General features: G+C 39.8%; 1 protein-coding gene across 1 annotated transcript; it reads right to left on the reverse strand.

Annotated features, from left to right (window-relative positions):
• Positions 1–474: 474 nt before the first annotated feature.
• On the reverse strand, positions 475–11,452 carry LOC132538931 (cerebral dopamine neurotrophic factor-like). Its single transcript, XM_060192212.1, has 3 exons — positions 11,329–11,452; positions 8,954–9,095; positions 475–1,289 (listed from the first exon to the last, which is right to left on the reverse strand). Exons 2-3 carry the CDS (start codon positions 9,030–9,032, stop codon positions 1,111–1,113), a joined length of 258 nt encoding a protein of 85 aa, XP_060048195.1. The 5' UTR covers positions 9,033–9,095; positions 11,329–11,452; the 3' UTR covers positions 475–1,110.
• Positions 11,453–16,813: the final 5,361 nt, after the last annotated feature.

Below are 16,813 nucleotides of genomic sequence, written 5' to 3' on the forward strand. Positions count from 1 at the left end.
AATGAAACAGATCACAACTAATCAGAATTCCTCCTGCCTTTCATTTCTGACACTAGAGAAAGCTACAAGTGATTTAAACTTGGCAATGTAGACCTTTATAAAAAATTAAAAAAGGGTTGCCTGGGCAGTAGTGCAGCAGATTAAGCACAAATGGTGCAAAGCGCAAGGACCTGCTAAAGGATCCTCGTTGGGAGCCCCCGGCTCCCCACCTGCAGGGAGGTCGCTTCACAAATGGTGAAGCAGGTCTGCAGGTGTCTATCTGTCTCTCCCCCTCTCTGTCTTCCCCTCCTCTCTCCATTTCTCTCTGTCCTATCCAACAACAATGACAGCAATAACAATAATAATAAACAACAAAGGCAACAAAAGGGAAAAAATAGCCTCCAGGAACAGAGGATTCGTACTGCTGGCACTGAGCCCCAGCCATAACCCTGGAGGCAAAGAAATAATTAATTAATTAATTAATTAATTAATTAATTAATTAAAATTTTGCTTATGCCATGTTACTGTGGGGTCTAAGTTGGAAGATAGTCAATTTTTTTCTTTTGTGCTAGTCCAATATATATAATTAAAAATGAGTGCAGACATCACATAGAAAAGAACTAGATGGAGTTCTTTCTAGTTGTTAGTTAGATATGACTTTTCTTTATTGTGCATCTTTATTCTCCTACTTTACTAAAATTACATTAACTGTTCTAAATTCAGAATAAAATGATATTTTTAATTATCTATTAAATAGCTTTCCTATTTAAAAATTAAAAATTAGCCATGCATACGAAGGGGTCTCTGAGAACTTTTTCTTTTAGATTCAATTTCCTCCAGTGATTTTTCAGTGGCTGACTTCTCCCAGTTTTAGGAGCTAGGTAATGTTAACTTAAATAGTCTTTACAACTTTATGAAAAAGGCACTTATATGTATGAGGGCACTGCAAACGTGAAACATTGATAAAGTTTAACTTAGAAATCCAAGTAACTCATTCTGAGGAGTAATCTCCAGTCAGGAAGTGTGGACCATCAACATACCATGCAGTTCCTGGTTACCCTTAACTAAAGTGTTCATCCTAGAGTCATTTTGTCTCTAATTACAGTCAACAGTGTGTCCAGGATCAGAGGGTCAGAGTTCTGTTTGAGGGTGTGTCGCTGCATACTTGGGGGCAAGTTTCTTGATCAGATTCACATAGTCAGCCTTCTCTGCACAGGCCCTACAGTCTTCTCCCCAGATGACCAGGATCTGTTTCAGCTCTGCCACTCGCATCTTCAGCAGGTCCATGGATGCCAAGTCCAGTGTTTTTTCTAAAAGACCAAAGATGAAAAAGCATATACCTTCTAATCTTCTGCAAGGTCAAGGAAACACTTAGAAAGGTAATGGTTGGGGAGTTAGGTGTAGCGCAATGGGTTAAGCACAGGTGGCACGTAGTGTAAGGACCGGCGGAAGGATCCCGGTTTGAGCCCCCGGCTTCTCACCTGTGTTTCACAGGCGTTTCACAGGCGGTGAAGCAGGTCTGCAGATGTCTATCTTTCTCTCCCTCTCTCTGTCTTCCCCATCTCTCTCCATTTCTCTCTGTTCTATCTAACAACAACGACATCAATAACAACAACAATAACTACCACAACAATAGAAAAAAAAAGGGCAACAAAAGGGAAAATAAATATAAAAAAATTTTTTTAAAGAAAGGTAATGGTTTTATTTATCTGTGTTGACCTCTCTGGGATCCAAAGTAATGAAGAGCTTTGAATTTAAAAAATAATAATAAAATAGGGAGTCGGGCGGTAGTGCAGCGGGTTAAGGGCACGTGGCGCGAAGCACAAAGACCAGCGTAAGCATCCCTGTTCAAGCCCCCAGCTCCCCACCTGCAGGGGAGTCGCTTCACAGGCGGTGAAGCAGGTTTGCAGGTGTCTATCTTTCTCTCCCCCTCTCTGTCTCCCCTCCTCCCTCGATTTCTCTCTGTCCCATCCAACGACAGCAACAACAACAACAACAGTAATAATCACAACAATGATAAAACAACAAGGGCAACAAAAGGGGAAAAGATGGTCTCCAGGAGCAGTGGATTCATGGTGCAGGCACCGAACCCCGGCAATAACCCTGGAGGCAAAATAATAATAATAATAATAATAATATATTTTAAAAGTATCCAATTAGCTTATAGCTTTGCAATGGTTTTTATTTATTGATTCAATGCAATATCTATCAAAACTCAAATGACATTTTCCACTGAAAGAGAAAAAGCAACCCTAAAGGTAAATGGAACCATGAAAGACCCCCCCAAAAAAAAAATCAAAATAATCCTGATAAGGAAAACAAAGCTGAGTGGTCCAGGAGGTGGCGCAGTGGATAAGGCATTGTAGACTCTCAAGCATGAGGTTCTGAGTTCAATTCCAGCAACACATGTACCAGAATGATGTCTGGTTCTTTCTCTTTCTCCTATTATTTCTCATGAATAAATTAGTAAAATCTAAAAACAAAAAGCTGAAAGCATATGCTGATTTCAAACTATACTACAATACTAGAGAAATCAAAACAACAGGGTATAGGCATGGACACATAAACCAATGGAACAGAATGGAGAGGTCGTAAATAAACTCTCATAAACAACCAACTAATATTTAACAAGGGCTGGGGAATCAAGAATTCATATTGAGCAAAAAAGAGTATTTTCAATAAGTGATTCTGGGGAAACTGAATAATTAAATGGGAACTGGACCACACTCACAAAAAATTAACCTGAAATGGATGACAGAGTTGAACTTATGGCCTGAACTCTTAGAAGGAAACACAGGGAATGGTTACTTGACATTGATCTAGATAACAGCTTTCTAAATATGATCCCAAAAACCACATGTAATGAGTAAAAACGTGGGGATTTGTATATGAAACTAAAAATCAGTATTAAACTAAAAAGCTTCTGTACAGTGAAAGAAGCAATCAACAACAACAAAAATTAAAAGTATATATAGAATAGGAAAAATACATACAAGCCATGTATCTGATAATAGGTTAATACCCAAATCATATAAAGAATTCATGGGTGGGAGAAACAGCATATTGAGGGTGGGGGAGACAGCATAATAGTTATGCAAAAAGACTCTCATGCCTGAGGCTCCAGGGTTCCAGGTTCAATCTCATACACTACCATCAGCTGAGCAGTGCTCTGGGGGAAAAACTTACAAATCTCATTAACAAAAACCAAAATTCTGATAAAAAAAAAAAAAATGCACGGGGGTCGGGCGGTGGCGCAGTGGGTTAAGCGCATGTGGCGCAAAGCGCAAGGACCAGCGTAAGGATCCCAGTTCGAGCCCCCGTCTCCCCACCTGCAGGGGAGTCGCTTCACAGGCGGTGAAGCAGGTCTGCAGGTGTCTATCTTTCTCTCCCCCTCTCTGTCTTCCCCTCCTCTCTCCATTTCTCTCTGTCCTATCCAACAACGAACAACATCAACAACAACAAAAATAATAATAATAACCACAACGAGGCTACAACAACAAGGGAAACAAAAGGGGGAAAAAATGGCCTCCAGGAGCGGTGGATTCATGGTGCAGGCACCGAGCCCAGCAATAACCCTGGAGGAAAAGAAAAAAAAAAATGCACAAAGGGTGAGTGCTGGGCAGTGGAAGACTAGATAAAGCTCACACATTACCAAGCAAAAAACCCTGGGTTCAAGCCCTGCAGAGGGGTAAGCTTTATGAGTGGTAGAAAAGTACCCCTGATGTCTTTCCTTCTCTCATTTTCTCCCTCTATTAAAAAAAGTCGAACCTGAAATGGAATTGGAGTATTACACCAAAGTAAAAGACTCTGGGGTGGGTGGGTGGCTGGGGAGAATACAGGTCCATGAAAGATGATGAATGACATAGTGGGGGTTGTATTGTTAAATGGGAATCTGGGGAATGTTATGCATGTACAAACTATTGTATTTACTGTTGAATGTAAAACATTAATTCCCCAATAAAGAAATAAATTATTTAAAAAAAAAAGAAAAAATTAGCAACGCAGTAGCAGGATTGTATATGTGAGAAGACGTGTGTGTGTGTGTGTGTGTGTGTGTTCACGCATTCTGGGGGACAAGAGTCCATCAGGCTCTCAGGTCCAAGGTTCAATCCCCATAAAACCCAAACTGAACAGTGCTCTGATAAAGATAAAAATAAAAGACTCAAAAAATAACAAAGGGGGTGGTGGGTAGATAGCATATGTAAAAAATATATATATATTTTTAATGGCTACTAGAAGCAGTGGAGTCATGCAAGAACCAAACTTCAGCAATAACCCTTGGGGGGAAAAAAAATCAGAGGAATAGAATATATATTTTTGCAAAGAAGATAGAGGATGGTCAACAGATACATGGAAGGTACTCAACATAACTAATTTTCTTTTTTTTTTAAATTTCTTTACTAGAGGATAACATAATTAATTTTCAAGGAAAACTCACCTTACATCTGCTAGAATGACTACCATCAAAAATCCAAGAGGAGCTACTCTCTTCCCTGATCCATCTTTCTATTCCTTTTTCCAGCCATTCATCTCCCCAGACAATAACTTGGGTCCACCTGCATATCACATGTGAGGCTCGGGGAAAAAAACTAGTATAGTCATGGGCCCTTTGGAATATAACTAAAATAGGCCTACTAGCTGTCTTCAAAACGTAGACCCCAAATCTTCATCTGCAATATTCCAGCCTTTAGGTTCATGATTAGTCAACAATTTGTTTGTCTTTATATGTTAACTCTTTTTTCAGCCACCAGATTCCAGATGCTAACATAATGCCAACCAGACTTGCCTGGACAGACAACCCCACCAATGTGTCCTGGAGCCCCACTTCCCCAGAGCCCTGCCCCACTAGGGAGAGAGAGAGAGACAGGCTGGGAGTATGGATCGACCTGCCAATGCCTATGTTCAGTGGGGAAGCAATTACAGAAGCCAGACCTTCCACTTTCTGACCTTGGGTCCATACTCCCAGAGGGATAAAGAATAGAAAAGCTATCAGGGGATGGGATACAGATTTCTGGTGGTGGAAACTGTGTGGAATTGTACCCTTCTTATACTATGGTTTTGTAATATTTCCTTTTTATAAATAAAAAATTTAAAAAAGAAGTATTGGCAGTGATGTAATAATGTGGAAAAGGGAATCCTTGCACTGTAGTGGGAATGTAAACTTGTACAGTCATTATGGAAAACTGTACCAAGGTTCCTCAAAAATTAAAAATAAGGGACTAGGCAGTAGTACACCTGGTAGAACATACATGTTACCATGTTCAAAAATGTGGTTTCAAACCTTCAGTCCCCATCTGCAGGGATAAAGCTACATGAGCAGTGAAGCAGTGCTGTAGCTATCTCTTTCTCTTTCCCTCACTATCTCCCTCTACCCTCTCAATTTCCCTCTGTCTCTACCAAGAAAAAGAAGGAAAAAAAGGAAAAATAATAATTGCCAGGAATGGTGGATTTGTTGTGCAGGCACTGAGCCTCAGCAATAACTCTGGTGACAATAAAAATTAAAAAGGGAAAAATTAAAAATAAAATTACCATACTATCTAGCAATATCACTAATGGTAATATGTATAAAGGAAATGAAAATAAAGTATTAAAGTGTTATCTGAACCCCTATGTTCACTGCAGTATTATTTTACAGTAGCCAAGACATGCTAACAAACTGCCTGTGAACAAATGAATAGATAAAGATGATGTAAAATATATATGATACATACAGCAGGATATTAATACAACCATACAAAAGGCAGATATCCTGCCATTCACAACAATATGAATGGGCCTCAAAAACACTATGCTAAGCGAAACAAGTCAGACACAAAGACGATAGCAGGATCTCACTTATACACTGAATTAAAAAAAAAAAAAAGCAAACTCATAGAAACAAAGAATGATGATTACCAAGGACAAATGGGAGATGAGAGGTATTGGTCAAAGGGTACAAACTTCCAGTTGAAAGACAAATAAATTCTGAGATTCTCATATATAGAATGATGGTTATGGTTTACAATACTGTATTATATACTTATAAGTTACTAGGAGTGTAAATCTTAAAAGTTCTCACCACAAAGAAACTATTATCATGTGATATGATGTGTTAGCTAACAATAATGTAAAAATGTCTAATCATTTTGCAATATGTAAGTGTATCAAAGCATACATCTTAAACTTACACAATGTTATATACCTATCTATCTCACTTAAGGTGGAAAAGTAAATTAAAGCTGGATTTTAAGCCTTGTTTACTTGAAAGTTCAGCTAAACTCAGAATTCCAAAGAACCCTTACATGTTTATAATGATTCCATCTTTAAACCAACAAACAAATGAAACTGCAAACAAAATCCATTCTTTCAGGTGGAAAAACAAATGACATCTTCCTACTTGAAAACAATCCAACTCCACACTTAACCTTGCTTATTAATTTCATGGTTGACTTAACATAATGCCTTTATAAGCAGAAGATTTTATATCCCAAGTTATTAATACCCCACTGTTCAAAGGCCTCAATCCAATCTTCATGTTCCTACCAACAGTAATATCAGAAGAACAGCTTTAAACTATTTGAGATCAATTGTAGTGTGTGCATGTGTGTGTGGGTTACTTCTTTGCAAGTGTCATTAAATTCCTTGAATTTCTCTAAAGAACCTGACATGCAGCTTAACTAGGGATGGGGTGGATGGGGAGGGGTAAGTGAGGCTACAAAGATAAGGTCAATACCAAAATTAGAATAAGTTCATGGCTGCCCTATGGCCTCTGGTGGTCAACATTGCAAAAACATTTGTTTCTTCTCAATAGCGTCTGATTAACTAACTTGTCAGTTACCTAAAGAACCCAGTAGGAACTCTTGCAAGTTGTAATTCAGTAGAAGTTATACAAAATAAGTGTAATAAATGAAAGAATTAGCACAGGTTTGTTCCTAGTGTGACTGTTGGTTATATGAAATCGGTGCTTCCTGTCTAGTGTTGGGTAGTATGCCAGCTCCCCCTGGCTTCTGCTTAACCATATGCCTATATAGGGATTTACTGATCCAAAGCTTTGGTCTATTTACATAAATCACTTTTACATAAAGCACTCCAGGGCATTGGTGGTTCAGTGATAGGATTCTCGCCTGTTCCGCCCCCTCCTTGTCACACTCTGATTTTCACCAGTCACTTTTCTCTCCACCCTCTCTATATCACATCCTGTTTCCACCCTACTTGGAGAGTATAAAAACAGCTGCTCTTCTGATTAAAGACACCTGGAAATTGCTTTCCGGCTCCGAGAGTTCCAGAGTGTATCTCCTGCAGAAGTTAGTGCGGCACGAGTTCCTGATCCCTCTCCCACGCAGCAGCCTAGATCGGCTCCAGTTGAGTTCTCTCCAAGCCAGGGAGCACTAGCTCGGGAAGAAGTACCCTCAGGCTATCCCGGCAGTCTAGGAAGGGTTTCATTACTCAGTAGCCAATGGAGAGGTGTCTATCCCATGATCACTATCCTGAAAATCAGAGTCTGCCCCAGGCAAATTGAGAAATAAGCTGTCTTTGATATCGTTCAACATTAAATTTATTTCAACTTAGCTATGTATCTGTGGTAGTTGTGTTGAAAAATAACATGAAAATAATTTAGATTTGGGAGTTAAATTACTCAGGTAGATTACAAGACCACACTGAGTATGTGACCTAAAATAATAACATCTATTGGGGCCAGGTGGTGGCACACCTGGTTGAGCGCACATGTTACAGTGCACAAGGACCCAGGTTCAAGCCCCCAGTCCCCACCTGCAGGGGGAAAGCTTTTCGAGTGGTGAAGCAGTGCTGCAGGTGTCTCTCTGTCTCTCTCCCTATCTCCCCTCAATTTCTGGCTGTCTCTATCCAATAAATAAAGATAATAAAAAAATTAAGTCTTTAAATTTTTTTTAAATAATAATAACATCTATTAAAAGAAAATGGGTCTCCAGTGGTGGAGTTTTAAATGCTCAGGACAGCCTGAAAGAATTCCCCAGCCTTTTATCATTCCTACCCCTAAGGCTGGTCCAGATACAAATCCTCAGCATAAGAATAGATCTATGAGAAATTTGCCAAGGATAATATTGTAAATAGGGTATCTTCTTCTCACTGTTTATTTTATGTATCCTTAATAAGTCTATTTCATAAGGCCAAACCTGATTCGGTGTGAATAACCCAGTTTCTAAAATGTGGTCATTTAACTGTGGAATTTGAAAAAGCCGAACAGGTAGAATAATAGAGAAATCTAAAGATAAAGATGTAGTCATGTTTAAAACAGCAAAGCCCATAGAACTCCTTTGAAAAGATGTGACTTTGACCTTCCCATAGGTTACCAAGAGCCTAAGCTACCAGGAGTGTCTACTCCCTTCAGATTCTGAATTTCCCTTTAGCATCCATAGCTCACGAGGCCTTGGTGATTTTTGCAGGTGTAAACTGTGCTCTTTGGGTTGACATTGCCATTTAATGCTGAATGCTTGGGCATTTATTTCCCTCAGAAAAGTTCAGATGGTGCCAGGCATCACTCAGTAACCTAACAACTGGCTGGTGAGTGGAGAATGTCTTTGCTTTCAACACTGATTTTGAGGGAATATAGATAGCTCTTGGTTTAGAGATGTGGCAATACTCTGAATGTATTGGGAGAAAAGAAAGAAAGAAAGAGGAGTCGGGCAGTAGCTCAGCGGGTTAAGCGCACGTGACACACAAAGCGCAAGGACTGGCTTAAGGATCCTGGTTCGAGCCCCCTGCTCCCCACCTGCAGGGGAGTCACTTCACAGGCGGTGAAGCAGGTCTGCAGGTGTCTATCTTTCTCTCCCCCTCTCTGTCTTCCTCTCCTCTCTCCATTTCTCAATGTCCTATCCAACAACGACGATATCAATAACAATAATAACTACAACAACAATGAAAACAACAAGGGCAACAAAGGAAATAAATAAATATTTAAAACTCTTAAAAAAAGAAAGAAAGAAAGAAAACACTTTTGCTGCCGTTGCCGCCATACCATATTTCAGTTCACAGATCTGACTGTCCATTTTCTTTAGCTTCTCACAGATCTTGGTGGCAGGCATATGCACACTCATCGGGCGAGTGACCTCACCAAGGATTTTGGTGGCTGCATCTTTTGTGGCTCCCAGGTAGTAGCACTGGATGAAAATAAAGAGAATTGAATGTCCTGGACACCATAAGAAGATAGTATGATCATTTTGAGAAGTGAGAAAGAGGTTGACCTAATTTTTATGGCCCAGCTATTAAATTTTCAACCCTGCTGACTAGACAATGACTAGACTCTCTTCCTTGTGATGCTCCTAATTAGAAGTGCCCCACAACTTATAGGACACTCAGAGACAAAGAATGAGGGTGCATGTCAAATGATATCAGAACTTAAGAGGTACTGACTTATTTATAGTTCTCACAACAGTCCTCTAAAGTACTATAATTAACCCCATTTTACATGTAAGCCAGCTGAAGCTCATCAACTAGCAACCAGAAGAAAGTGAACTCAAAAATAGGGCATTGTGGTCTCCAGTACAAGCCCCTTTTCCATCATGCTACAGTGCCTTTCAATCCACTTGACTTAATTGACTTAAAAAATAATGGAATGTGCGCAGTGGGTTAAGCACACGTGGCACAAAGGGCAAGGCTCGCAGTTTGAGCCTGGGCTCCCCACCTGGAGGGGAGTTGTTTCACAGGCGGTGAAGCAGGTCTGCAGGTGTCTATCTTTTTCTCCCCCTCTCTGTCTTCTGCTCCTCTCTCCATTTCTCTCTGTCCTATCCAACAATAACAATAATAACTACAACAATAACAATAATAACTACAACAATAAAACAGCAAGAGCAACAAAAGGGAAAAAATAAATATTAAAAATAATAGATACAGATATCGATACAGATAATAATAGACACAGATACAGATAATAATAGACACAGATATTGTGTCCTTTAGGACAAAATGGATGGAACTGGAGGTGATTGTGCTTAGTAAATAAGGAACTAAAAGACAATTACTGAATGATTTCACTCAGATGAGACATAAAGAACATAAAAAAGGTAGCTAACAGCTATGGTGGTTATCATAGGGAAGGTGCAAACGTGCGCAAAACGTTGGTGGTGGGAGTAGTGAATAATATACCCTTTATATATTATAATCATATAAATCACTATTAAATAACCAAGAAAAAAATAAACTGAAAACAAAAAAATTAATGACACAAATGTTAAGAATTCATAATGAGTAACTGACAATATACATTTATTTATGTTTCCTAGGTTTTTTTTTTTCTCTATAAAAATTCGAAGTTGTTTTTGCTTTGCTATCAGGATTATTTCTGGAACGCACTTCCTGAAAGAGTCTACCACTTCTGGTGGTGCTTTTTAATTTTTTCCCTCTAGATAAAGGGTGACAGAGAGAGATAGAGAGGGAGAGAGACAGAAACGAATGGTATAAGGACACTGGCCCACCACTAGTAAAGCTTTCTCCATACAGTAGCTTCCATGTGGTTGCCCAGGGCTCAAACCCTGGTTCTTGTTTGTGCAAGGTAATGTGTGTACTCTACCATGAGAGTCACCTGCTGGTCCCCAAAGATTATTTTTTAAAATGTATTTTTATTTATTTATTTTGGATAGAAATAGAGAGAAATTGAGAGGGGATGGGGAGGCAGAGAGGCAGAGAGACACCTACAGCCCTGCTTCACTTCTTGTGAAACTTTCTCCCTAAAGGTAGGGGGTAGGGGAAAGATAGCATAATGGTTATGCAGAGACTCTGATGCCTAAGGCTCCAAAGTCCCAGGTTCAATCCCCTGTACCATCATAAACCAGAGCTGAGCAGTGGTCTGGAAAATAAATAAATAAATAAATAAATAAAAATTTTATATAAATAAAAATCAATAAACATATTGAGATAAGATATTTGTGTAGACCCAGGAAACAGACAAAATCCATTATAAGAGAATATAGATGCATCTATAGCCATGCCACCCTGAACACACCGAATCTCATCTGAAAATATGCTTCATTAAATCCACATAAATAGTGATATAAAACATAATTGTCTCAGTTAGAAATGAAAGATCTATCCATGCTAAACTTGGGATAGTAAATCCCCACTAGGGATTCAGTGGTTCAATTTCATTTAAGAAAACCTGGAATTGGTTGTCTTTGATTTGTTGCGAAGGCCAAATGAAGCTGGCTATATCCTAGATGAAACTACATATGAGTACATTTCATTGAAAGATCAATTTCAGCTAGCTGTCTACAACAAACAAACATGCTTGAGGCAAGCATCTAAGCTGAAGAACATTAAAACTGAAATGAGAAACGAAACCATTAGCAGTTTTCTTCAAACACAAGTGGGAAATGAAAAGGTAGAAAATTACAATACCAAGAGGTTTTCTTTTCCTTTGACATCCAAGCAGAAACTGATCAATTCTTTTTCTATAGTGTCCAGGGAAAAGTCGATGCTTCTGGCTATCAAGTAGTTGTAGAATCTGTTCAAGAATTCTCTACATACTAGAAAGAACAAAGAAATTATGTATTTATGTTTAGTATAACGACTACCACACCTACTTCTCTGTCTCACTCACTAAGTAGAAAAAGAACTTATGATTCAACACATTGTACCAATGGAGTCGTACTATAAATAAGAATGGTTTGAAGGTTTTTGCTCTAAGTTTAGTACTGGACCTTAAAAATAACATGGGCTTATTAGGTCAGTCAACCTTTGGAACTCTTTTCCACCTAAAATGAGAATACTCTTAGTACAAAGCATCACTGATCCTAAAAGAAAATAAAACTTTCTGCAGCTCAGCTTGTACAGTATAGCACTGGCATTTCTGGTTCTCCAAGTTCAATTTTCAGTGTCATATGAACCAAGAGTGGAGCTCCTGCTTCTCTCTCTTTCTCATGTGAATTTTTCTTTAAAAATAAATCTTTCTGGGAGTCGGGAGGTAGTGCAGTGGATTAAACGCACGGGGCGCAAAAGTGTAAGGATCCCGGTTGGAGGTGGGGAGTCGCTTTACAAGCGGTGAAGCAGGTCTGCAGGTGTCTTTCTCTCCCCTTCTCTGTCTTCCCCTCCTCTCTCCATTTCTCTGTCCTAGCCAACAACAACATCAATAACAACGACAAGAATAACTACAACAATAAAACAAGGCCAACAAAAGGGGATAAATAAATAAATAAATAAATAAATACTAAAAAAAATAAAATAAAGCTTTTGGGGGTTGGGCGGTAGCGCAGTAGGTTAAGTGCCCATGGCATGAAGTGTAAGGAACCACGCAGGAATCCTGGTTCGCGCCCCTGGCTCCCCACCTGCAGGTGAGTCGCTTCACAGGTGGTGAAGCAGGGCTTCAGGTGTCTTTCTCTCCCCTTCTCTATCTTCCCCTCCTCTCTCCATTTCTCTCTATCCTATCTAACAACAACGACAGCAACAACAACAATAACAACAACAATGACAATAAACAAGGGCAACAAAGGGGAAAAAATGGCCTCCAGGAGAAGTGGATTCCTAGTGTAGGCACTGAGCCCCAGCAATAACCCTAGAGGCAAAAAAAAAAAAAAAAAAGGAAGAGATGTTGAAATGAATATGCACAAAAGATTACAAAATGCAGACCATTAGTAGTTACATTATATTTATAGTAAAAAACTTTAAAATAAATGAGAAGCACACATTATGTTCAGAATAGTGAAGAATACTGGTTTCCTCTCCAGAGGACTACCCTAATAATGAAAGATAGAAACAGGCTGGGGGTATGGATCAATATGCCAACGCCCAGGCCCAGCAGAGAAGCAATTACAGAACTCGCCTCTTTTGCACCCCAAAACCAATTTTTGGTCCATATTCCCAGAGGGGTAAATGATAGTGCATGTAAAGAGGGTTCTGTACCCCCTTTCCACCAGGACCCAAAGCACTTGTCACCAGGAATCTTGTTCTTATACCATCAGTGTAAGGGAAGCAAATATAGAAAACACCAGAGACAACAAGGGCAACAAAAGGGAATAAATAAATATTTAAAAAATTAAAAAACAATTATTAAAAAAAAAGAAATAGTTAAGAAAACACCAGAGGAAGCCAGGTACTGTTTTGCTTATCTGAGAGAGAAGAGGAAAAAGGAAAGCCACTTGGAAGTAGTAATATGTGTAGGGGTGAACTAGAAAGGAAGTGAAGGCAGGACCATTGGAAAAACCGGGGTGGGGATATATTTATGTAAATATAGGTAGATAGTTATAGAATCTGCCTGTTATCAATGACCTTGGGAGAACTATTTCAGTGGATATGGATGGGGTGAGACACAAAACTTTTTTTTTTTTATTTAAGAAAGGAGACATTAACAAAACCATAGGATAAGAGGGGTACAGTTCCACACAATTCCCGCCACCTGATCTCCATATTCCATCCCCTCCCCTGATAGCTTTCCTATTCTTTATCCCTCTGGGAGTATGGACCCAAGGTCATTGTGGGATGCAGAAGGTGGAAGGTCTGGCTTCTGTAATTGCTTCCCCGCTGAACATGGGCGTTGACTGGTCTATCCATACTCCCAGTCTGCCTCTCTCTTCCTCTAGTAGGGTGGGTCTCTGGGGAAGTGGAACTCCAGTACACACTGGTGGGGTCGTCTATCCAGGGAAGTCTGATCGGCATTGTGCTGGCATCTGGAACCTGGTGGCTGAAAAGAGAGTTAACATACAAAGCCAAACAAATTGTTGAACGACTATGGACATAAAGACTGGAATAGTGCAGATGAAGTGTTGGGAGGTATTCCCTGCAGGCTCTTGTGTACTTCAGCTTTCAGGTATATATTTTTCCCTAGTTTATGGGCATGTGTGAACATATGCTCTATCTCAAGGGACCTGGACTATATGTAGGTTTGAGGACTTTATTGGGGATTGGAACACCTGGAATGGAATTAGAGAATACTATGAAAGGAAAGGTCTCACCCGAGTGATGAAGCTGAAGGGCTGTCATTCCACACCTGAAGTCTCTGGACACAGTCTGAAGTGAAGCATGCTGGGGTGGCACTCGTGTTGATTGGGTTGCGATCCGCGGATGCAATATTAGTTGATTTGGATTGAGAGAAGCATGCAGGAAAGTAGGCCCCATCCTAAGGTTCCAGGACTGGGGAAAATATAGGCTCTATAGTGGAAATGTGAGGTTCCTGATGTCTTAGGGTTCAAGAATACAATGGATAGTTATTGTTATCATCACATTATTTGGTGACTGGGTTAACTTTGAAAAGTCCCTTTGTTAGGGTTTGGGGTATAATACCCAGCATCTTGTATATAGCTGTGCTACCAGTTGCTTCTGTTCTCCCTGGTCTAGGCTTTTGAGAGAGTCAACATATCAAAGACAGTCTATGTATTAAAAAGACTCTGTGTTTTAAGAAGTTCTAGACATATGATCAAAATTTCCCCTCTCATATTGATTAAATAGTGGTTTATATGTCTACAATTTAATAGGAGTGTACATAAACACCGTTCCCACCACCCAAAAACTGTGTCCCATCCCACCACCCCCCGCCTCCCCCACCCCCGCCGCGCTGGGAAGCCCAGTGGCCACCCTCCCCTTCACCACAGGGTAGCACATATTTTTTATAGATTACTTCTATTCTAAAATAATTTTAAATTTACAGAATATTGTCAGCTCAAGAATAGTGTTCCAAAGTCCTATATATCCTTTGCATGGGTTCATCACTTGTTGAAACTACCATATATTCTACTTCCTATCTCTATAAACATGCACATATTATTTTTGTCTCAAGAAAATGAAGTGCCAAAAGGTGTTTTATAACTTCTAAAGACTTAAATGTGTATTTCCTTAAAAGAGCATTTTGTACAAAGCCATACCTATCGTGATGTCAGCACTGGCATAGCACTATGCTGAGTTAGGGCTCATTTCTCAAATGACACAGGCTATCCCAACTATGTCCCTCATAGGTTTAGAATCCTGCATTTCATGTTTTTAAATGTCTTTTTGGTCATCTTCAATCCAGAATATGTTATTTATTCTTTTTAAAATCTTTCATGGTCTGAAGTTTTTCATTTAAAGAAATATTAACTAGAGAGAGAGAGAGAAAGAACAAGAGAACCAGAATATCATTCTGGCACATGTGAATGTTGGTGCTAAAACTCAAGACCTCAAGTTTGAAAATCCAAAGCTTTATCCACTGCTCTACCTCCCATGTTGCAGACCTGAACTTAAAAATATATATATCTATTGCCACCAGGGTTATTGCTAGGGTTCAGTGCCAGCACTACAAATCCACCACTCTTGGTGACTACTTTTTCATTAATTTTTTTCTTTCTACTTTCTTATTTGTTAGCTCAGAAAAAGATTGAGAGGGGAGAGGTAAGTAGAGAGGGAAGAAAGGAAAGAGAAAAAGATAGACACTTGCAGATCTGCTTCACAGTTACAAAGCTTCCTACCTGAAGATGGGGAATGAGGGCTTGAACCTGAGTCCTTGTACATGGTAACATATGCGCTCAACCAGATGCACCACCACCCATCCCCCAGACCTGAATATTTTTGAAGTGTACAAGTCATTCTCTTTGAAAACTAGCACTCAACTTGGGTTTGTTTGTAGGCATTTCTTGGGAATCTCAGAGCAGTAATGACATTTTTTCCCCCAGAATACATTACCAACAGGTACAGGATGTTGATTTAACCTGTTACTCATGATTTGACTTCTACCATTTGGTCAAAATAGTGTTAGGTTCTTATACAGTAGAGTTCACTGTAAGTACTTAGTGACAGATATTAATGAATACTGATAAATAATACTTAATACGTCTATTTTGACAATTTAAGACTAGACAAATATCTGGTTCATCATCAAACTTATATCTACTAATCTGACATCTACCAGCTGCTTCTTACTTGACACAATTGTTATTAAGGTGGTTGGTAAATAGCCATATATTGCTACCATTGCGTCTATGCTTACTAGCTGGGATTCAAGTTCAAGGTAGAACTCCACCCCCTCACCCCACCACTAGTGTTAATTGTCAGGGCTCAATCCCTGTGTAATTATGCCACTTTTGGTAGCTATTTTTTCTTTCCCCTAGTTAGAGAGTGAGAAAGAGAGACAGAGAGACACAGAGAGAAGGACAGTCACCAAAGCTTCACTTTACTGCTTGTAAAGCTTCCCCTCTGCAGGCTCCCACATGGTGTCCCAGGTATTGGAATATGCAGTGCTGGAGCTCAAATCTGGGACCTCAGGTATTCAGGTTCTGTGCTCTGACTCGCTGAGCCACTCTTGCCCCACCCTGTGTCTTATTTATTTATTTAATTTATTTCTGTGGTTATTATTGTTGTTGTTATTGATGTTGTTGTTAGATGGGACAGAGAGAAATGGAGAGAGTAAGGGAAGACAGAGAGGGGGAGAGAAAGATAGACACCGGCAGACCTGCTTCACTGCCTGTGAAGCGACTCCTATGCAGGTGGGGAGCCAGGGGCTTTGCGCCATGTGTGCTTAACCCGCTGTGATCCTGCCCCACATCCTGTTTCTTTACATGCAAACTGAGGATTGGGAGGAAGGCTTCCCTAGCTTTCAGAATTCTGTGTGAAGCTCAAGTGAACGAATGCTCCCCCAGCATTGACAATGGGATATTATTAAAGAATATTTTCCTAAGGGTTGGGCAGTGGTGCACCCAGTGAAGTACACATATTACCATGTGCAAAAACCTGGGTTTGAGCCCTGCTCCCCACCAGTAGAGGGCCCACTTTATGAGAGGTGAAGCGGATCAGCAGGTGTCTTATCTTTCTTTCCCTCACTCTAGTCCCCTATCTTCTCTCAATTTCTTTTTGTAATATCTAATGTAAAAAATTTACAGAGAGAGAGAGAAGGAAAAATGGCCTCCAGGAGTGGTAGACTCAT

The sequence above is a fragment of the Erinaceus europaeus genome, chromosome 6, assembly GCF_950295315.1.
Source record: "Erinaceus europaeus chromosome 6, mEriEur2.1, whole genome shotgun sequence".
NCBI classification, from domain to species: domain Eukaryota; kingdom Metazoa; phylum Chordata; class Mammalia; order Eulipotyphla; family Erinaceidae; genus Erinaceus; species Erinaceus europaeus.